Genomic DNA, 19993 nt, shown 5'->3' on the forward strand with positions numbered 1-19993 from the left:
CTAGATTATGCAACAGATGTCCAGCTTAAACAGGTTTGTTCTGTATATTGAACTGGCTTTAACTGGTTTTACTGAATAAATATCCAGCTACAAAAGTGCATACTATGTAAGATGGCTACAATAATAAAAAATAAATATAACAAATGATCAGATAATTTATTTGTTTAAGTTGATGTAAACTTTTGTTTTCAAATTTTATTGATTGTTTCTAGAAACCTTAAACAAAACCACTATATTACAGTAAGAACAATAACTCTATAGTTTCACACAACAACTGTAAGCAGTTAGGATTTCTACGTAAAATTTGCATACTCTGCCTACTAGGCATGACTTGATGATATGAAATGCGAGATCAGAAAAATTGGCAAAAAAGTTGTACCTGTAGTAATTTATAGCCAATAAAAAGTTCAAACTCAACAATCTGACATTTGATAAAAGTTATTAAAAAATGTTACAAAAAAAACAAAATATCCTTTTAATTAAATCATTTGGTATTGAGATAAATTTGGCATAGATTTGGTAGAACAGTCCAATGGACAGGTCAAACTCAATAATCTGTTGAAAAAAACTGAAAAGAAGATGTACACAGAAAAAATCGCTTTCAACAAATAAATTATTTGGTATTGAGATAAGACCTGAAGAATAATTGAACATTCAATGTATTGTCATCAATTGATATGTTAAATGTCACAACTAGACTAATTATGAAAGTGTAACATTAAAAAGATTATTTACTAATATTAATTTTAGTAGTTGCCTATGATAGACAACAAAAGTTTTCCTTCCAATCAATACTACTCTAATATTTTCCAATAACATATGCAAACTTATCATAAATATAAATTAAATAGACAAATAGTTCAACTATTGAGGTTATTCTTCAAATAATTTTTTGAAGGTAAATGCAATTGAACCTTTTTTCAATTTTTTGATGCAAAATGCATCAATTTTTATTAACTAACTTCAAATATTTTAAAAATTCAAAAGGAAAACAATATGAAAGTTCTACCATAAATAGGAGACTGAATTAAATCACAATTTAATCAATATCATTATAAACAAAAAAGAAAATAAGAACTTAATTGAGATTCTTCCATGTTTAGAGGCAAGCTGTGAATGACAAAAATGTCTTTAACTTTTTATTAATAATTCTAAATTCAACAATATCTAAGATTCATCCATTAAAAAAAATGTAGATTTAAACAACGAAAAAAAGTAGTATGGATTTTCTTTGAAAAAATGTAAAGCAGGGGTATTCATTACAAATGATTCTATGCAAGTTGCATGAGGATGAAGAATAAAAAGGTACTGGGTTAAGGTTTTCTTGTAACCACAAAGATAAGAATAACACCAGTAAAAGTTTTACCTGTGTGCAATTACTGCACACTAATGATTTGGTATTATGCAATTTATTTCTTTGGGGGGGTTTAACCACACTGACTGGCATTCAGACAGCCTGTAACATAATACTTAGTGTCAATTATATATTGATCACTATAAATATATATGTTATACATGAAGTAAAGAATCTAAGTCATACTATAAAGAAAAACCTTTCTGAAATCTACCCAATATTTATATTTATACCAAATCTTATTAAAGCAGAAATATATAATGACTGTTGTGACCATTTACAAGTTTATCCATAATTTTATCTGTCTACATATTTTAAACATAACTCCTGTTAAAACAGTGACTGGATTTCATTGAACTTATTATAATTATTATTTTCAACACAGTTACTGAAGAAATATAACTTACCTCATTGACACACTGGTCTTACTCATATTTGAGTTCATGCGATACCCTCATTTTTTGATTTTACCTTAATTTGTAAGTTTTGAAGGGATTTATGAGATCTGAACTACTGCTACCTCCAATATAGACTAGTATTATTTAATCCAAAAGAACAAAATTTGTAAAAAAATATAAATAAAAATTCTGCAAGAAAATAATAAAATCTTTATCCCAGTCCAGTATTACAATGAAGGTTACCAAACATAATCTTACAAAATCTGCAGCTTTTTTCACACTTATCCTAAGACTAAAATTGAATTTAGTTTGTACTGAGTTGTTTAGGACTTAAGAAATGTTTTTTGGTCAGCTATGCTCTTTTCTTATCTTTTTAAATACTCCATCTTATGTTTATGCATATGTACATAATAATAATAAAACAAAATTATTTACATGTTAAAAATTCTGAAAGACTTGGTAACATCTGATACCGGTAAATATTTTCAACAGATAAACAAAAACTACTTATATAATCACATATGCATCTTTCATATTATTTATTATTAATTCTAATTTGGTAATTATATCAGTTTCATTTGCAATTTTAATTCATGAGCTACAACTAACAAACTGACCCAATACATATTTCCTTTCATTGTAATTTATTTGTTACCCAGTCCTATTATGAACATAAAAAAAACCACAGCTGCCTTTAAATGGAGAAAAAATCTTTGAAAAACATTCATGAATTATGCAGAGTGTAAATTTTCATGTTTCTTTTTTACTGATGCACGACAATCATCAAAAATTCACATTTTTAATATGGTACGATGGAAAAATAAAAATATGACTGAATGTTTACATAATGGTTGGAATGTTTGCATCTACAACAGGAAATGGGAAGTTGACAATTTACTAGATAAAAGCCCATGTTTGCACCAACTGATAGCATTAAATGTTTGCAAGAGTTATCTTTCTTTTCTTTGAATGATGAGAACTACACTCTCTTTCTCAAAAATAAGAATTCACAATAAGCCAGTTGATCAACATTGCCTTGATAAAATTCTGAACATACAAATAAAACCTTCAAACAAAAACCAAAAATCAATTTCAAAATTTATTCATCAAAACTTTTTTTTCCAGGTTGAAATAAAGTTCAAACTAAACAATTAAACAAGACAAACAAATTACTAAACTATTCAACCTTACACAAAAATAACACCATCTTTAAATAATTGCACAATTATAAAACAATCATTCATTCTTCCAATCCTTCCATTTCTGTGTGCACTCCTTCCATTCATCCCCACATACACAAATACACACCATTCACTTTGTTGTCATACACATATGCACCTGGTATTGTCCTCACTTAGATAACAAAAGGGAGAGCTCGCTCCAGGTTGTGTTCCTAAAGAACTTTATCCTTGTTTTACAGTTTTAATGAATCGAAATCTAAACTGATCTGACAAAAGTTGCAGATTAAGCAAAATTGTCTTTTTTTCTATAAATAAAGCTGTTGATGGCTTTTGTAGATAAAATTGTTGTGCTCAGTGATGCAGAACTTTAGCGTGTCCCACTTTGTTTATCCCCGACTGTCTGATATGCTACTATATTGTGAAACCTATTCTCCATTTGGTATACCATTTTTTGCATTGAGTTTTTGTTCTTTTTCTAGTGCTAATCTGTTGGCTACAGCAGTAACAATGGCGGCTCCTTTACCACTACCATCGTGAGACAACATCAATTTAAACTGAAAAGTAAAGATGAAAACATTAGGTTTTTATATATCTTACAGATAGATACAAAAACATGTGTACCAAGGATGAAATCAATGCATTTGTTTGTTATAATAGTGTAATACAATTTTTTGGTTGTGCAATAAAAAAAATATGAATACCGTAAACATATGGGTCACAATATACACTAAACTTCACTTACTGTGTAGTGGAATGTAAACACGAATTCAAGTACTGTGCTAACCATACCTCACTTATAATTCAAAGCATCAGAAAACAGAAAGAAGTTAAATGACAAATTAAAACAGGGCTCCCATGTTATTAGCTATCGCTGTCTAACTGAGGGCTCCAATGTTATTAGCCATCGCTGTCTAACTGAGGGCTCCAATGTTATTAGCCATCGCTGTCTAACTGACTAAATATGAAGTAATTCTGTCCAGTATTGGAGCAATGTGTGACAGAAATATTTTCAAGTTCATTCAACAAATACAATTTAATGGAATAAGATGTTTGACATATCCTTAAAGACATTCAGATGCTTACACTTCTCAACTCGTTATATTAACCTGCTGACCAAATATGAAATCATTCTGTTAGCAGTATCTGAGAAATGTGTGAGGAAAATCTGTTAAACAATGCACAATTGAATGGACAGACTAACAAAGAATGCAACATAGCCTTCACTCCTAGAGTTGGGGTGTAACAATTATTTCTAATACTCACTTTAATACCAGGATTGACTAGCTGTCTGATTTTTTCTTCCATGAGATCATGAAAATGAGGATGAAATCTGTACAGTGACCCGTCAACACCTATTGTTACTTCTGGTCGATTCATTTTATTCAGTAATGTTGCAATTCCTGTAAAAATAGGAATGAAATCATAAATACTCATATGCACAAACACTGCAGTCAATGTGTAATCATCTTTGTTTATGAATAAAATCACACATAATTTGAAAGTTTACAGAACTATTTTTATGTATATTTGGTAATGTGTTTTGTAGAGTTAGGCTTAGAAATGATTAAACTAAAACTTTTTTTCTTTTGAAAGCCTAAAAAAATAATTCAGTGGATCTATAAAATATTAAATTTTAAAATGTCAGCTAAGAGCTTTTAAAAATAAGAATGGTCTGCTACTGACTCAGAGTGTGTTGAGTTCTTTCTCAGGGAAGTAAGGTAAAGATAAGTAAATCACCGCTGTGTGTTTAAATTAATCAATTTTAGTAAATGCTGTAAGATATTTCATTTTTTTATGTTTTTACCTGCACTGGCAAGATAAGCAGCTCTAGTTGACACGAGTGAACACACATACTGTACAATTCTACAGTCCTCGTCAGTATACTTTGTTAAATTTAATTCGGCAAATACTTGTTTTGTACACTTAAAACTGCTATCATCTCCATCACTGAAATACAAAATAAGCTGAATTATAAATGTGATGAAGGTGAATATGATTGTCAATTTCATAATTGTTAAAATAATAAAGTACATGTATTACATATGTACTTAAAACAAGAATGTGTCCTCAGTTCATTTTCCATGTTCAGTAGACCGTGAAATTGGGGTAAAACCTCTAATTTGGCATTAAAATTAGGGAACATGTGTACTAAGTTTGAAGTCGATTGGACTTCAACTTCATTAAAAGCTACCTTGACCAAAAACTTTAACCTGAAGCCGGACAGGCGGACGGACGGACGAACCGCCAAACAGATGAATGGACAAACGGACGAACAGACACACAGACCAGAAAACATAATGCCCCTCTATTATCGTAGATGGGGTATAAAAAATGATTAACTGGATTTAGGTAAACTTGGGAATATTAAGAACCCTGCCCCAGGTACCATTACAGTAGATTCCAGAATATCAAAGGGTAACAACAAGGTATTTTTTTAACAACCTGGACTAACTATGAGGGTCTTATACAGTTTGCCTAACAAAGGGGCATAATTCTTTGAATGAATAAATGTGAAATTAACCAATCAAAACCTTACAAACAAACGTTTCTAGTATGTTATGCTTATATATAATTCAGAGATAACTGTATTGTATTTGAAGCTTTAAGAACGTCCATCAGTTGTTTTACTGTCGCAAATTAAGTTTACCTGGCGACCCGAAGCAAGTTTGTAATTAAATTTTAATCATTATTTCAGTGTGAAATCTTCATTAAAGAAAATTTCGTGAAAAGATGTTATCTTCTTTGGTCCCTACACTAGGTGACGTCATAGGTATGCTTCCGGTGTCAAACATAAACACCGGGTGTTGTATGGCTTTTGTGCCGCTTAAAAATGTAATAAAGTTTGACAAAAAAAAGGTTTTTAGGCACAACAAGTGAGTTTTTTGTTTATTATTGTAGAAACAAAATGTCAATACATTCTGAAATTCAAAATGTCAGCTTCCTTAGTTACAGACAAGGAGATAGAGAATTGTAGGCTTGCTGTCATCCAATCAGAACAATTGTTACAAAACAATTGCATTAGAATATCTGTTTCGTCATGTCAATTGAAACTTAATGAGAGATGATACAATCAACATACCTTTCAATTTCAGAGACATATTTGGTATAGAATCTGCCCCTCTCTGATAATTCCTCCGACCCTTTTCCATTAAACAACAGTTTGGCTTTCCTAAGTTTCTCTATCACAAGTCTGGCAATCTCTCCCATGTACATTCCTGAGATCATTTTTTCATATCTGCCAAAAAAATAAAAAATTTGTAATTAAATAGAAAATTTGTCTCAGAGATTAAACATATAAACAAATTTGATGGAAAATAAAATTCTCTGAATTCTTTACAGTTTGTTACATTTCATGACATACACTAGGATCTTATTGTTAATCCTGTTTCTTCTGAACAATTAATTGTGCAATATGAATTTTTTTTATTTTCTTCTCTGTATCTAATCAGTTTTGGCATCTTTATGTTTCATTTTCCCCCAAATAAAACAATTTTAAAGATTTAAGGTCAAGTTACAGTAAATGGGCTATGTCTTAGATTTCGGTAAAATTTGGCATACAGCTCTGGCCCGATGAACTTCAACTGAAAATCGAAATAATAATGCATTTATCTCAATTATCATTTGAAATATTACTGATTGAATTCTTACAAAATCGGTGAACATTTGTATAGAAAGCACATAAAATCGGCGAAAACCCTTCTAAAATTTGTCTTAAAATCGCCAAACCTCCAATTCTACTCCATAGATTTTTCTTAAAAAACTATATGTTGTTGATACATAAATTTCCGTTATAATGATGCAAAATAAAGATAGGGTCACCGACTTCGTTTTTACGGAATACATCATTTTAAGTTGCGTTCTTTGTGAAAAAATCCAACAAAACGTCGAAATAATCGTAACGTTATCGCGTTGCAGGCCGTAAAACGTTGATTTTTGACGTTTTTCACTACTAATAAGGTAACAAATTGATTATTAGACAAAAAGCGAAGTCGGTGACCCTATGATTATTTTATGTCATTAAAACAGAAATTTATGTGTCAACAATATATAGTTTTTTAAGAAAAATCTATGGAGTAGAATTAGAGATTTGGCAATTTTAAGACAAATTTTAGAAGTTTTTTCGCCGATTTTATGTGCTTTCTATACAAATGTTCACCCATATTAAGAGAAATCAATCTGCAACTTTTCAGAAAATAAAAGAGATAAATGTATTATTTTTTCTATAATTGTTTTATATAACCAATTTTTCAAGACGTTTCGGCCAATGGCCTTCTTCAGTTCTTTATTTTTCCTCTCAACTACATGGCTGACATTGCATTCAATCATTGATAAGATGTTATAGCTAAATGTCCTTGGAAACGTCATGACGTCATAATACTTTAACGTCACAATAACATGACGTCACAATACTTTAGCATGAATTAAAGTTAAATTTAGTTGTAGTGTATTCATTCAGCCATGTAGTTGAGAGGAAAAATAAAGAACTGAAGAAGGCCATTGGCCGAAACGTCTTGAAAAATTGGTTTATTTAAACAATTATATAAAGTATGTTCCCTATTGGAATTTTGAAAACAAGGATATTATTTTTTCGATTTTCAGTTGTAGTTCAACGAGCCAAGGTTGTATGCAATGTTTAAGCAAAATCTGCGACATAGCCCATTTACTGTTCCTTGACCTTAAAGGAGTTACTGTTAATTACAAAATGTCAGTGATATTGTATAATGTTTAACTTACATTTGTTGACCAGCATTGATTGAATGTTTATCAACTTGTTTGTCGTAATCTGTCATAATAAAATCTAAGCTACCATCATTCCCTAATGCTCCCCATTCTGTATTGATCATCACCTGGAAAATACAAAAAAACAAACTGTTATTCTCATGTACATTTCTTTATATCTAATCAAACGTAAATGCTACATGAAGATAGAACTTTAAAACTTGTAAGAAATATTTAAAAGTAGTTAAGACTTTTGTCATCTGTAAACCTGAAGAGGCAGACATAAGGAATCGCAAAAGGGGAAATCTGAAGTATCATTGTGAAAGGGAAAGTACAAGAATATTTTTTGTGGGTATACTAAAATATGAAACTATCTCTTAATTTCAAAGCTACAGAGTTTACTGCAGTAAAATGTTATATCACAGTCTTTCCCCAAAATATCTTATAAGCATAGATAAGATAAGATGAAAAAGGCATTTGTAAATTCATATTGAAACAATATTTTTTTGTACATGCATATTGTGGGGAAAATTTGGTTGATTATCTAGGGAATCACTAAAGCGTGATTGGAGCAGCCCCCCCCCCCCCTTTACAAAAAGTTCTTGATCCGCCACTGACATGATTAATTGAATCCTACCTGATGTGGTTCATCAGTATCACCATCCCACAATTCTGTATTTTCTAATGTTTCTATATAACATGCATTTGTCCCTGTACCTATAAAAAATAACAAAAATCCAAACTATATAAACTGCTATTTGGAAATAAAAATCAACTCATAATAATCATAACCAGTTGGAAGTCTATTTTGATTTTACCATAGACCTACATATATATTTCATTTATAATGGATAATAAAAGCCATGTTAATCAGGGATTGAAGTTATAAAACTTTGCTCAGTGCTTGGATCACAAAAATCATGCTCAAAACATAAAGTCCAGCATTTTGATTTGTTGGTTTTGGAGTATGAGTACAATAAACTCAAAAGTTTTATGACTTCAAGGCCAGAACTTATAAAAGTATTGAAAAACAACTTTGGAGTAACTTTCCTCAATCCTGGTCGACTGACCCGACCCCTTCTTTATTTATTGTCTAATCAGATCAATCATAATTCAGATAGTTCATGTATACTTTTCATCTAGAAAGTATAATTCTTTATAAAATCCAGACAAATGTTTTGATAACAAACAGTTGTTTATAATTTCACATGTGTAGGTGTATCAGCTGTTACTAACAAAAGACAAATGTCACATTGTCTGACGTAATTCTGGTTGATTATTCGTTGCTAAATATCTAAAATCATTACCACATAGAGTAGAGTGTTCATTTGATTTGATTTTTTTTAAAGCTTTAAAGCATGTCTCAATCAGACACTTAGCTGTCACACAAGTTTGAACATTACATTGGAAATTGATATACCTCACATCAATGAAAAATATTCTATTAATCATAAGGACTAAATTACACATTGTAAATTTTAATTTATTTGTTGCAAAAATGGCTACAGATAAGTTTTTTGCCAAAAATAAAACCTAGAACCTTAAATTTAGATAGCATTATTTGTATGAAATAAATAAAATTAAAATAAAAAAAATAATCTTTATTTCAAGAGAATGATCCCATTAGTTAAAACCAATCTTCCTGAGAGTCCTCAAAATAATAATAACATTTTAATAAGTACATAGAGTATTATAAAGTTATATTATCTTTTATATACAATTGTATTTAAATAATAATGAAAAAGCATATTAATTTGCACAATTGATGAAAAATTTGTAATATTTTGTTTTGAAAGATTCCAGTGTATTACTAATTTTTATTTCATTTGGTAAACTGTTCCATATTTGAGAACCTGAATACGTAAATGTTTTCTTTAAAAAAAAATGTTTTTGGTTTTGGAAGATATAATAGTTTTTCATCATTTGAACATAAGTTATAGTTTTGATTATCAGTAAAATGAAAATTTTCTTGTAAATAGTTAAGAACCATACCATTAATTGATTTAAATACAAGTATTGCCTTTTGGTATTGAATTCGTTTTTCCACATTTAACCAGTGTAAACTATTAAACAATAAACTGGATGATGTCATTATGTCAGCTTCTACTATAACCATAGCAGATTTCTTTAATAACTCATTAAGTTTATTTATTCCACTTTCACAACAACTTCCCCATATATTGCAACAAGAATCAAATAATGGCAGAATATAAGCATTAAAATCGATAATACGTATATGCATCTAGGTAAATATTTTCTTATCTTTTGTAATAAATTGTATTCTATTTGATATAGTACATGACATTTTATTTGGTGATTCCAATTTAGGTTTTTGTCAATATATAAACCAAGAAGTTTTTCACAATCTACATTTTCTATTTGTTCATTTGAAATATTGATATCTAAACTGTTTCCAGTTAAACAAAGCCTTTGTTTTGAACCAATAATCATTGATTTACACTTTTTGGCATTTAATTTCATAAAATTTTGCAAACACCAGTTTTCAATTACATGAATATCATTTTGAAGGTTAGAAGCTAACTGAATTACATCGTTACCTTTAAAATATAATGTAGAATCATCTGCATATAAATCAATTAATGAATGTTCTATATTAAGTGGTAAATCATTGATATAAAAAATAAATAACAGAGGGCACAGGATAGAACCTTGTGGTACAACAGTTTTTATGCATTTAGTATTAGACATGACGTTATTGACCTTAACTTGTTGTACAAAGTATTTTCTGAAAAAAGTAATAACTAATTTGTATTGCGTATCTTTAGATCAACAATTGCAATAATAACTTCACTTAAAAATTCTGAATTTACACTATGAAACTAACTCATAGTATGTTAAGTATTGACTGCTTTAAATAAATTGTTAATTTTGTCAATTATTGTAGTTTTGCCTACTCAAATGAACCTTTCATCTGTTATTGAGAATTTAATGGAAATAAATCCTGTTGATTTTGTGTTTTCATTACGTAATATTCATTTGCTGGTGAATACAAATTGTTGTTAATGTGTTGTAATTGATTTTCTGTTTATTTCATTACGCTTTATTTCAGCATTTGTACCTTGGGGGAGTTTCTAAGTGTTTGATGATAAAAAATATGTATAATCGTATATTTGGTTAACCAAAATTCCTATTAAGAAAAATAAAAACAAACTGTTGTCTACATCCTTATTGAAAGCTTTACTAAAAATCTTAATATTCACATAAGACAATTTATTGAGGGAAAAAAACCTGCTAGTAGGCACGTCATGTATATTTTTAAGTGATTACATAATTTTAAGTTTATTTGGTTAAACATTATTTTCTTCTGAATTCTTAAACTTAAAAATAAATACATAAACAATATTTTGCAATGTACTTTGTCACTTTAATGGGCATTTATGCTCAGAAACAAAAGTTTACTTTTTAATATCATAGAATTTTTTTTGAGTTTTTCAGGTTTTCGTTGTGAGGTGGATGAGAGTTTGGGGTATTAGGAGGTACATTGTTTGAATGGTTTACCCAATAACATTTTTAATAAGAATCATTTATAGACTTTCTATAAAATCTTACCTAATATTAAACCCACAGCACATTTTCTGTCTTCATGTGCACACGACATCATATATAGACTTTGTATAAAATCTTACCTAATATTAAACCCACAGCACATTTTCTGTCTTCATGTGCACATGACATCATATATAGACTTTGTATAAAATCTTACCTAATATTAAACCCACAACACATTTTCTGTCTTCATGTGCACACGACATCATATATAGACTTTGTATAAAATCTTACCTAATATTAAACCCACAGCACATTTTCTGTCTTCATGTGCACACGACATCATATATAGACTTTGTATAAAATCTTACCTAATATTAAACCCACAGCACATTTTCTGTCTTCATGTGCACACGACATCATATATAGACTTTGTATAAAATCTTACCTAATATTAAACCCACAGCACATTTTCTGTCTTCATGTGCACACGACATCATATATAGACTTTGTATAAAATCTTACCTAATATTAAACCCACAGTACATTTTCTGTCTTCATGTGCACACGACATCATATATAGACTTTGTATAAAATCTTACCTAATATTAAACCCACAGCACATTTTCTGTCTTCATGTGCACACGACATCATATATAGACTTTGTATAAAATCTTACCTAATATTAAACTCACAGTACATTTTCTGTCTTCATGTGCACACGACATCATATATAGACTTTGTATAAAATCTTACCTAATATTAAACCCACAGTACATTTTCTGTCTTCATGTGCACACGACATCATATATAGACTTTGTATAAAATCTTACCTAATATTAAACCCACAGTACATTTTCTGTCTTCATGTGCACACGACATCATATATAGACTTTGTATAAAATCTTACCTAATATTAAACCCACAGCACATTTTCTGTCTTCATGTGCACACGACATCATATATAGACTTTGTATAAAATCTTACCTAATATTAAACCCACAGCACATTTTCTGTCTTCATGTGCACACGACATCATATATAGACTTTGTATAAAATCTTACCTAATATTAAACCCACAGCACATTTTCTGTCTTCATGAGCACACGACATCATATATAGACTTTGTATAAAATCTTACCTAATATTAAACCCACAGCACATTTTCTGTCTTCGTGTGCACACGACATCAAAGCACCTACAGTATCATTTATCACAGCTAAACAATTTACATCTATATCCTGAAAAATAAAAACCATATGTTCATGTCACGGAAAAATAATTTCACTTCAACAGTTTAACTTTTAAACATGTTTTCATAGTTACAATGTATTATAAATATACAAATGTATATCTGAATGATTTGTAAAAATGATAATAATTTCTTCAATGCAAGAAGGTTAGTGTTTTTTTTTGGTATATAAGAAAACATAATGCCTTTTCAATGCTGCAAGTTTCATGAAGATCAGTTCAGTATATCAGAGAACTTGAGAAATTGTACACTAGGGAAATAATCTAGATTAAAGAAACAAATGTATAAATCAAACTTAAGAAAAGGACATCCCAAAACTATCCGACAATGAAGACATGGTTACTGTTATTCTAGAGGTTTTTAATCCTTAAGGCAGTTATTATAACATAAATTAAAGCCTCTTATTGAAATGAACTAACAGTTTCACAACAGACACATATTTGAATGTGGACTTTTATTTGCTTAATTTACTAAAATTTAAACTTAATAGAATTTATTTAGTCTTTGTGGTGAATATCTTCATCAATATTGGACAGAGATTCAATTTTCTTAATGTTTTGAACAAAGATCTTCTTCGCTACTTTAATTCTTTCACTTTGATAAATTTAAGCCTGTTCATAGTGATGTCAAGAAATAGAACTATTTATTACCGCTAAGTACTTTTTATCTCATAGTCATGCCGTTTATATCCCCTATTGTTAAAATAATCTTTTAATAAAACACTTTATAATGTTAACACATATTCCCATGTTCTTACTTTTTAATAAATCACTTATTGTACTTGTTGTAAAGACAACTAAAAACTTCTTTTAATATTCATAAGGTAAACAAAGAACTTATTTTAGTTGGTACCAATTTTCGGTGATTAATGAAATTGTATTTAAATACATTATTTCATGGTTTTGCCAAAGTCTGCATACCAGCCTATTGAAATTTTACATTTAGCCCATGAAATTCATGAAATTCATGAAAATTGGTATCTAACAAATAATAATGAAATCACAGTGAATCAATATACATGAAAACAAACATGATTCAATTATATACTTTAATTTTGCTGTCACGATATTACTATACACATGTAAATATTGAAATTTTTACGTCAAATATTTAAGTTAAAATTAGGATCAAATAATATGGAAGATATTGAAAAACTAATTACTTAAGTGAACTTGCTATATTGTCATAAAGAATTACAAAATAACTAACAGATGTTGGCAATTTTTCAAATTCAATAAATTACCAAAAAACAAATGATTAAAAAAAAAAGCCTACATTACTAGTAATAAAGCAATTTGTATTCAATACACTTAATAACATCTTTGCACAATGATTGACATAATATCCTTTTTCAGTTAGCCATATAATACAATACAATAGATAATTATAAAGGGAGTTCTGACTAATCAATTGATCAATATGATATACAAATTTTTATATATATACAACCAAGTTCTACATGTTCACATTATTGAAAATGAAAACCATTGAAGACAAAATTATAAACACATTAGCAAATACACTTCAGATGTTTTTGTGATTTTCAACTCAAAGGTTTATCAAAATCCAACCAAAAAGGCTTCAAAATAATTTTCGGGAAACGAATGTGTTCTTGTGAAATTTAAAAGTGACAAATGCTAATAATATAACACTAGCAAATTACTGATATTATATAAGAATCTAGACCTACCCCTCTCCTTTCTATAGCTTCATGTAACAACTGTACAATATCATGGCCTTCCACTCCTGCACATTTGAATCCTTTTGTCCAATGAGTTAAGATTGCTTTATTAAGTCCTTCTTGCCGACATGGGAAAGAAAATGTGAATCCTAATGGAATCTTATGATGTAACAAATCGTGATCTTTCATGAACTTGTGTATACATTCTGCTATATGGTCAAATAACTGAAAAAAAGACATAAAGATGTGTTAACATTATGTTTTCTTATAAATACTACCAGTATACATGTATTTCTTAAGCCGTATTCTAAAAATGGCAAAATTAAAGTGTTATGAGGTTCTTCAATAAAATATTATATAGGCGGTGAGATATTTTTGCTTGCAGGATGTGATCACAAAAAAGTAGTTCAAATTCTATACACAGAAGACATCTACAAAATATGTACTTGGACATCCCCTACATCAAACTCAAATCAGATCCAATTACCCAACCCATATTTTACTTGATTTTTTAACCACTTATCTATGTTAAGAAGACTTCAGTTTTTGGTAAAAAGGCTTTCATATAATGAAACCAATAAATGGAAACTAAAAATAGCCTTTCTTCCTCATTTCTCTATTAGGTAAAACACCATCACATATTTTCAATGTTTACCAAATTTATAAACTCATATTTCTCATTACTTGCATTTTAATAAGTAAGTTGAATACACACAAATTATAAGTTATGACTTATGAATTTAAACTACACTCTGAAGTTTTAAGTGTGTAGAAGCAGAGATCCCTTAGAAACTTTCAAGTGGCATATCCTATATGATTTAATCAAAGGTTTACATTAGTACAACACAGTCCAATTACCAATTTGTAGAGATTGGGATTCAAAAATATTTTTTTATTCTATACATTTGCTGCTTTATTTACTTCAGGCTTGTGGATATTTTGGACTATTGTGGGTATTTTGGAAAAAAATTACAAAACATTGTGAACCTTTTAGTCAAATCTAAATAAAGTCAATGTACCATGCAAAGAGATATTACAAGCACATAAAACATTGTTGACATTTCATTTCTAACTTTGTCCATAAGTACATGACAAAAGCTTTTGATTTATTTAACGTCAATGACAGGTATTTGGCAACAATGGATATTTCAGTGTACCACATCTATATTTGTACATGAAATGAGCTAAATATCCTGTTCATCAGTATAAGGAATTTGACAGAAAAGGTTGAATCTTTTCTGTTGTTAATTCAAGGTTATAAAGGACATGAAGTGCATCCAAGCACGTACAAATTTATCAAATTAATAATCAACCCGTTCAGCCCTCCCACAATATCAATTTCAATCTATTCGGATCAAATGTTGTTTGTTTTTTGTTTGACTTTATTTTATGTTCAGTGTCTCAGAGGAGCATGACATTGGTGGCTGCATTGTGGTCTTATATATTGTCTTATATTTTTAATAATTTATGGTATCTATGTTTGAAAATGAAAAGTTGTATCTGGTACTCTTACCTGTTCCCCTGTACCAGTCATGATTGTTTGTGGAATTAAAAAGATTTTGCTCTCCATGTTGACCTCCTGACCGTCCAGTGAAATGAGGAGAATACGGAAGTTAGTTCCTCCCAAATCTAGGGCTAATACTTTACCAGTTTCTGCAAAGAAATCAAGAATTATTACATAGTGAAAGAGTAGTGAAATTTAAATAATATATATAGTAATAAAAGAATGTGTATAAGACATGAATGGCCCTGCTCAAGAACTTAAAGACAAAAAGATGGAAAGACTGAACATGCTGAAGAATGGACAATCACTGGTAATACTTAATGCCCCCATCACCTGCAGCAGTGTCATCAAAATATCCAATCAGATAACTATAGTTTGCCAAAAATAATATATTCCATTATTGTAACCATATGTAGAAACAGAGATATTTTAAAACTTTCTATTAAAACAATCAAGACTATCATACGGTTATCGGTGAATATTTATACAGAATACTTTCATGAAAAAGATTTCAATATATGACAAAACAAGAGGCTGTCACAACGACAGCAAACCGATTTAATTAGCATTTATTTGTGTCATGGCAATATCACAAGAACCATTACTGATGATTGTTGAAAGTGAAAATAGTCAATATCAAATTTGACCTCTATTTTATCATCAGTATCAACATATTAAAATTTGAAAAGCTTAGATTGAATGGTTCGTGAGTAAATGCAACAAAGTGAATGGAAACACCATTTTAAGATCTTTCAAGAACCATAACTCCTGAACAGTAAAGGTCAAAATCGTCATTATTGAACTTGACCTCCATTTAGTCATCAGTAACAATATATCAAAATTTGGGAAGCTTTGGTAGAACAGTTCATGCGTAAATGCACGGACATGACTGGAAACGCCATTTTACGATTTTTCAAGAACCATAACTCCTGAACTGTAAAAGTCCAAATCATTATTATTGAACTTGACCTCTATTTTGTCATTGGTAACAATATATTAAAATTTGGGAAGCTTTGGTAGAACGGTTCATGCGTAAATGCACGGACACTACTGGAAACACCATTTTTCAATCTTTCAAGAACCATAACTCCTGAACGGTAAAAGTCAAAATCGCCATTATTGAACTTGACCTTCATTTAGTTGTAAGTAACAACATATTAAAATTTTAAAAGCTTTGGTTGAACGGTTCATGAGTTAATGCACGGACAACATTTGATTGCCGCCCGCCCGCCTGCCCACCCGCCGAGCATCCCCAAATCAATAACCGACATTTTTGTCACAAAAATCCGGTTAAAAATGTGATAATTAATCTTAACAGTAATACAGAAGATAGCAAAAAAAAACCAAACCAGTATGATATACTTTCAAGCTTTTTTTTATGTATTTTTCACATATATGCAGAAAGTGGTATTCAGTCTCTACCACATCATAGTTAACTACTAACCTGTTCCATCAGGTACTGATCTGACGTATGTTGGGAACATTTTAACAGCTGCTTTAGCATTTGTCTCTTTTCCTAATCCTTGGTTAAAACTGTCCAACATAACATCCATAATTTTTTTGTAGTCGTCATCCGACAGGATAAATGGTTTGACAACATTTTCAACCTGAAACACAAAACACAAACATTTAATGCAAAGTTTTTAAGTATATTTGTCCTTTTCAATGCTTTCTAACACTCCATTCCATAAACATCTGTAATTCCCTTAAAATATGCAGCTAATCATAGACATTCAAGCAACTGTAATTCTTTCAGCTTAAATTGTCCACAAGGAATAAAAGACTATTTTATATCTACAAAAACAACATGTAGGTAGTCAATCATTAGAACATGCGTATTTTAATAAAAATCCTCAAATAAGCCATTGAGAAAGTCATATTCACCGAATCACTTGCTATCTGGTTACCCATTGTATTTTTATGTCCAAATTCTTCATCCTGTCTGATGCAACTGAAGGGGAAAATTTCCAAGACAATTCCGGAAATAAGATGACCAATCAATCATAATAATTACTTGGTCATCTATATTTCAATCAGAACACAGAGGTAAAAAAAGCCTTGTCTACTTTGAATATGACCATTAATTCACAAACTCCCTTTAGATAAGAATCCATTCCAATTCAAATCATGTTCGCAACAACAAAACAACACCATACTTGTTTCAGTGGAATAACAAAGTCTGACAAAACTATCAAGTTAGCTAGAAATTTATTACGTTACAAAAACAGTCTAAGGTTTACACAGTGCATGCATCTGCGCTTTTTTTTTCAATTAAAAGACGACCTTGATCTTATTGATTGAATGAAGTCAAGCAAACCTTAACGGGGCTTTGTGTTGATCATGGATGTTCAAAACTTTTTGGGATTATAATCTACTGATACTATTGAATTGAACAATAAGTGCATGACTGAACTGCGTGTAATTGGCTTTCCTAATACATGCAACATGAGTGTATGTCTGCTAGACAATTGTAAGCCCTAATAGTCAGACATAAACCCAAATTACAGGTATTGTAGGCCTACAGGTAATATATCAGCTAAAGACTACATATAGGCCTACAGGAATGAAGCAAACACATGTCTACATGTAGGCCTAACATAAAACTAGATTGTTCTCGGAAATTTGTTTACTAGTTATTCATGGGTTGATGTACAGTACAATCATCCCATCTTAGTATTTCTTGTAAAATCATCCCATTTCCTTTATTTTAAAATATGTGCATGACATGTATATGTTATGTCACATCTCCTAATTTCATGTTGCCAATCCTACCTCCCAATCTTCTGTTTCCTGAGATAAAAAGTCTACTTTATATCCTATTCAGACACAAATATTACAGATAAGGAGTATAACATCCCCCCTTTTCCTTAAAGTCCTTTTCTCCCATTTCACTTCCATTTTTGTATCATCCCCTGCCATCTCCTCTAACAATGAGACCCTAGTTACCTTATTCTTAATACACTCTATACTCCCCTAACTTCACCTTGCATGCATTTTTTTTGCCAAATTTTGATTGAATGCAAATGGATATTAAGGTAATTTACACTTATTACAATTGATTGCTTTACTATCATGACTATGGCGACAACAAAGTTACTGATAGAAACAAGGCTCCCTCATCTTTTCATACTATCCCCTGTCCATATTCTTACTTTTCTCAGTAACTTACAATTCAGAACAATTTGAATAGGGTTATTTTATCATAGCTTTCAAGTGGAAATTTGTATTCTATAGACAGAAAATAAGTTGACCCCTTTTATGATGTTTAACCATACAATCATATTTCTCAAAGAAATGTCATCTTTAACCCATTCTACATTACCCAACTCTTTCAAAATAACCATTTGGTCACAGTTTTACAACCAAAACAAGCAAATAAAATTGAACCTATTTTAGAAGATCACACTTATTCCAGGTAAAGTTTTAACCTTGAAGTAAATATATGACTTCACTTACTGTTAATGGTGTCCCATCACTAGCCAACTTTTTACTCTTTCTTCGACCACTATAAGTCTTAATAATTCGAGCATTGGCAGGTACATTTTCTTTATCAATTATATTCATAATGTAGATTTCACAAAAGGAAACAGATTACTATGAATGAAATGGATTCCACAACAAACAAATCAATATTATCACGTAAATATTTCCCTTATGAATAAACTAGGATGGTAAAACAGACAAATTCACACACAGTCACTTTGACGTCACGGATTAGTGAATTTTACACTATACTTAAAGTCACTTAGTTAACATTAATAAAATAAAATATTACACAAAAATGTATGTACACAATAATATAGTGTGCAAAAAGGTTGCTCTCTTATTGATGTTAATTGAATCCAGTTCAACCAGGTTACTACCAATCACGTCATCTCACATAAAATACTATTTTTATGTTTTGTGTGCTCTTAGAAAATGTTAGAAGCTAGTAGGTGATGACTCCTACAAATAACTAGTTTCCCTTAATTACAAATATATATAATGGTTGGTATATCCTGTTATAAATGTGTAAACAAAAACAATGATTCAATTCTGTGTTGATCAATATCCTTCCATTCATATAAACAAAAACAAAGTTTTCAGAATATCACCTTTAGCCTGGAAGTGACCATAATTTGTTTAAGCTATAAATAAATAACAAATAATCCTTTATTATGAAGAGTATGGTAATTTAGTACTTATAAACAGATTCTATAATTTTAAACAAATTAATCCAAAGTAGTCAGACTAGTAAGTAAATATACAGACTTTTGAAAATATATCCCGTTAATACAGAGAAGTGATGACCACTGGTGTTTTTATCAATATAAACACAAAATGACCAATGCTTGACCTAGAAGTCATCAAACTTTATAATAAACAAACAATACTTTAAATATTATCTCAAGCAAGTC

General features: G+C 30.0%; 2 protein-coding genes across 2 annotated transcripts in view; one reads left to right on the forward strand and one right to left on the reverse strand.

The window, feature by feature from the left end:
- The window catches only part of LOC134716854 (hexokinase-1-like), a 62213-nt gene that overhangs the window by 35819 nt on the left and 6401 nt on the right, over nucleotides 1-19993 (reverse strand). Inside the window, exons 2-11 of the mRNA XM_063579865.1 lie at nucleotides 17041-17203; nucleotides 15606-15745; nucleotides 14102-14317; nucleotides 12301-12400; nucleotides 8290-8369; nucleotides 7668-7780; nucleotides 6013-6168; nucleotides 4738-4880; nucleotides 4197-4333; nucleotides 3362-3487 (exon numbers count right to left, since the gene is read on the reverse strand). Of these exons, the coding sequence (XP_063435935.1) occupies nucleotides 3362-3487; nucleotides 4197-4333; nucleotides 4738-4880; nucleotides 6013-6168; nucleotides 7668-7780; nucleotides 8290-8369; nucleotides 12301-12400; nucleotides 14102-14317; nucleotides 15606-15745; nucleotides 17041-17203 (1374 nt within the window). The remainder of the gene's footprint in view (nucleotides 1-3361; nucleotides 3488-4196; nucleotides 4334-4737; nucleotides 4881-6012; nucleotides 6169-7667; nucleotides 7781-8289; nucleotides 8370-12300; nucleotides 12401-14101; nucleotides 14318-15605; nucleotides 15746-17040; nucleotides 17204-19993) is intronic.
- Nucleotides 1-19993, forward strand: part of LOC134716125 (myb-like protein X) — a 75416-nt gene that overhangs the window by 7598 nt on the left and 47825 nt on the right. The gene's annotated exons all lie outside the window — the stretch shown is intronic.

Source organism: Mytilus trossulus, chromosome 4 (assembly GCF_036588685.1).
Source record: "Mytilus trossulus isolate FHL-02 chromosome 4, PNRI_Mtr1.1.1.hap1, whole genome shotgun sequence".
Lineage (NCBI taxonomy): Eukaryota > Metazoa > Mollusca > Bivalvia > Mytilida > Mytilidae > Mytilus > Mytilus trossulus.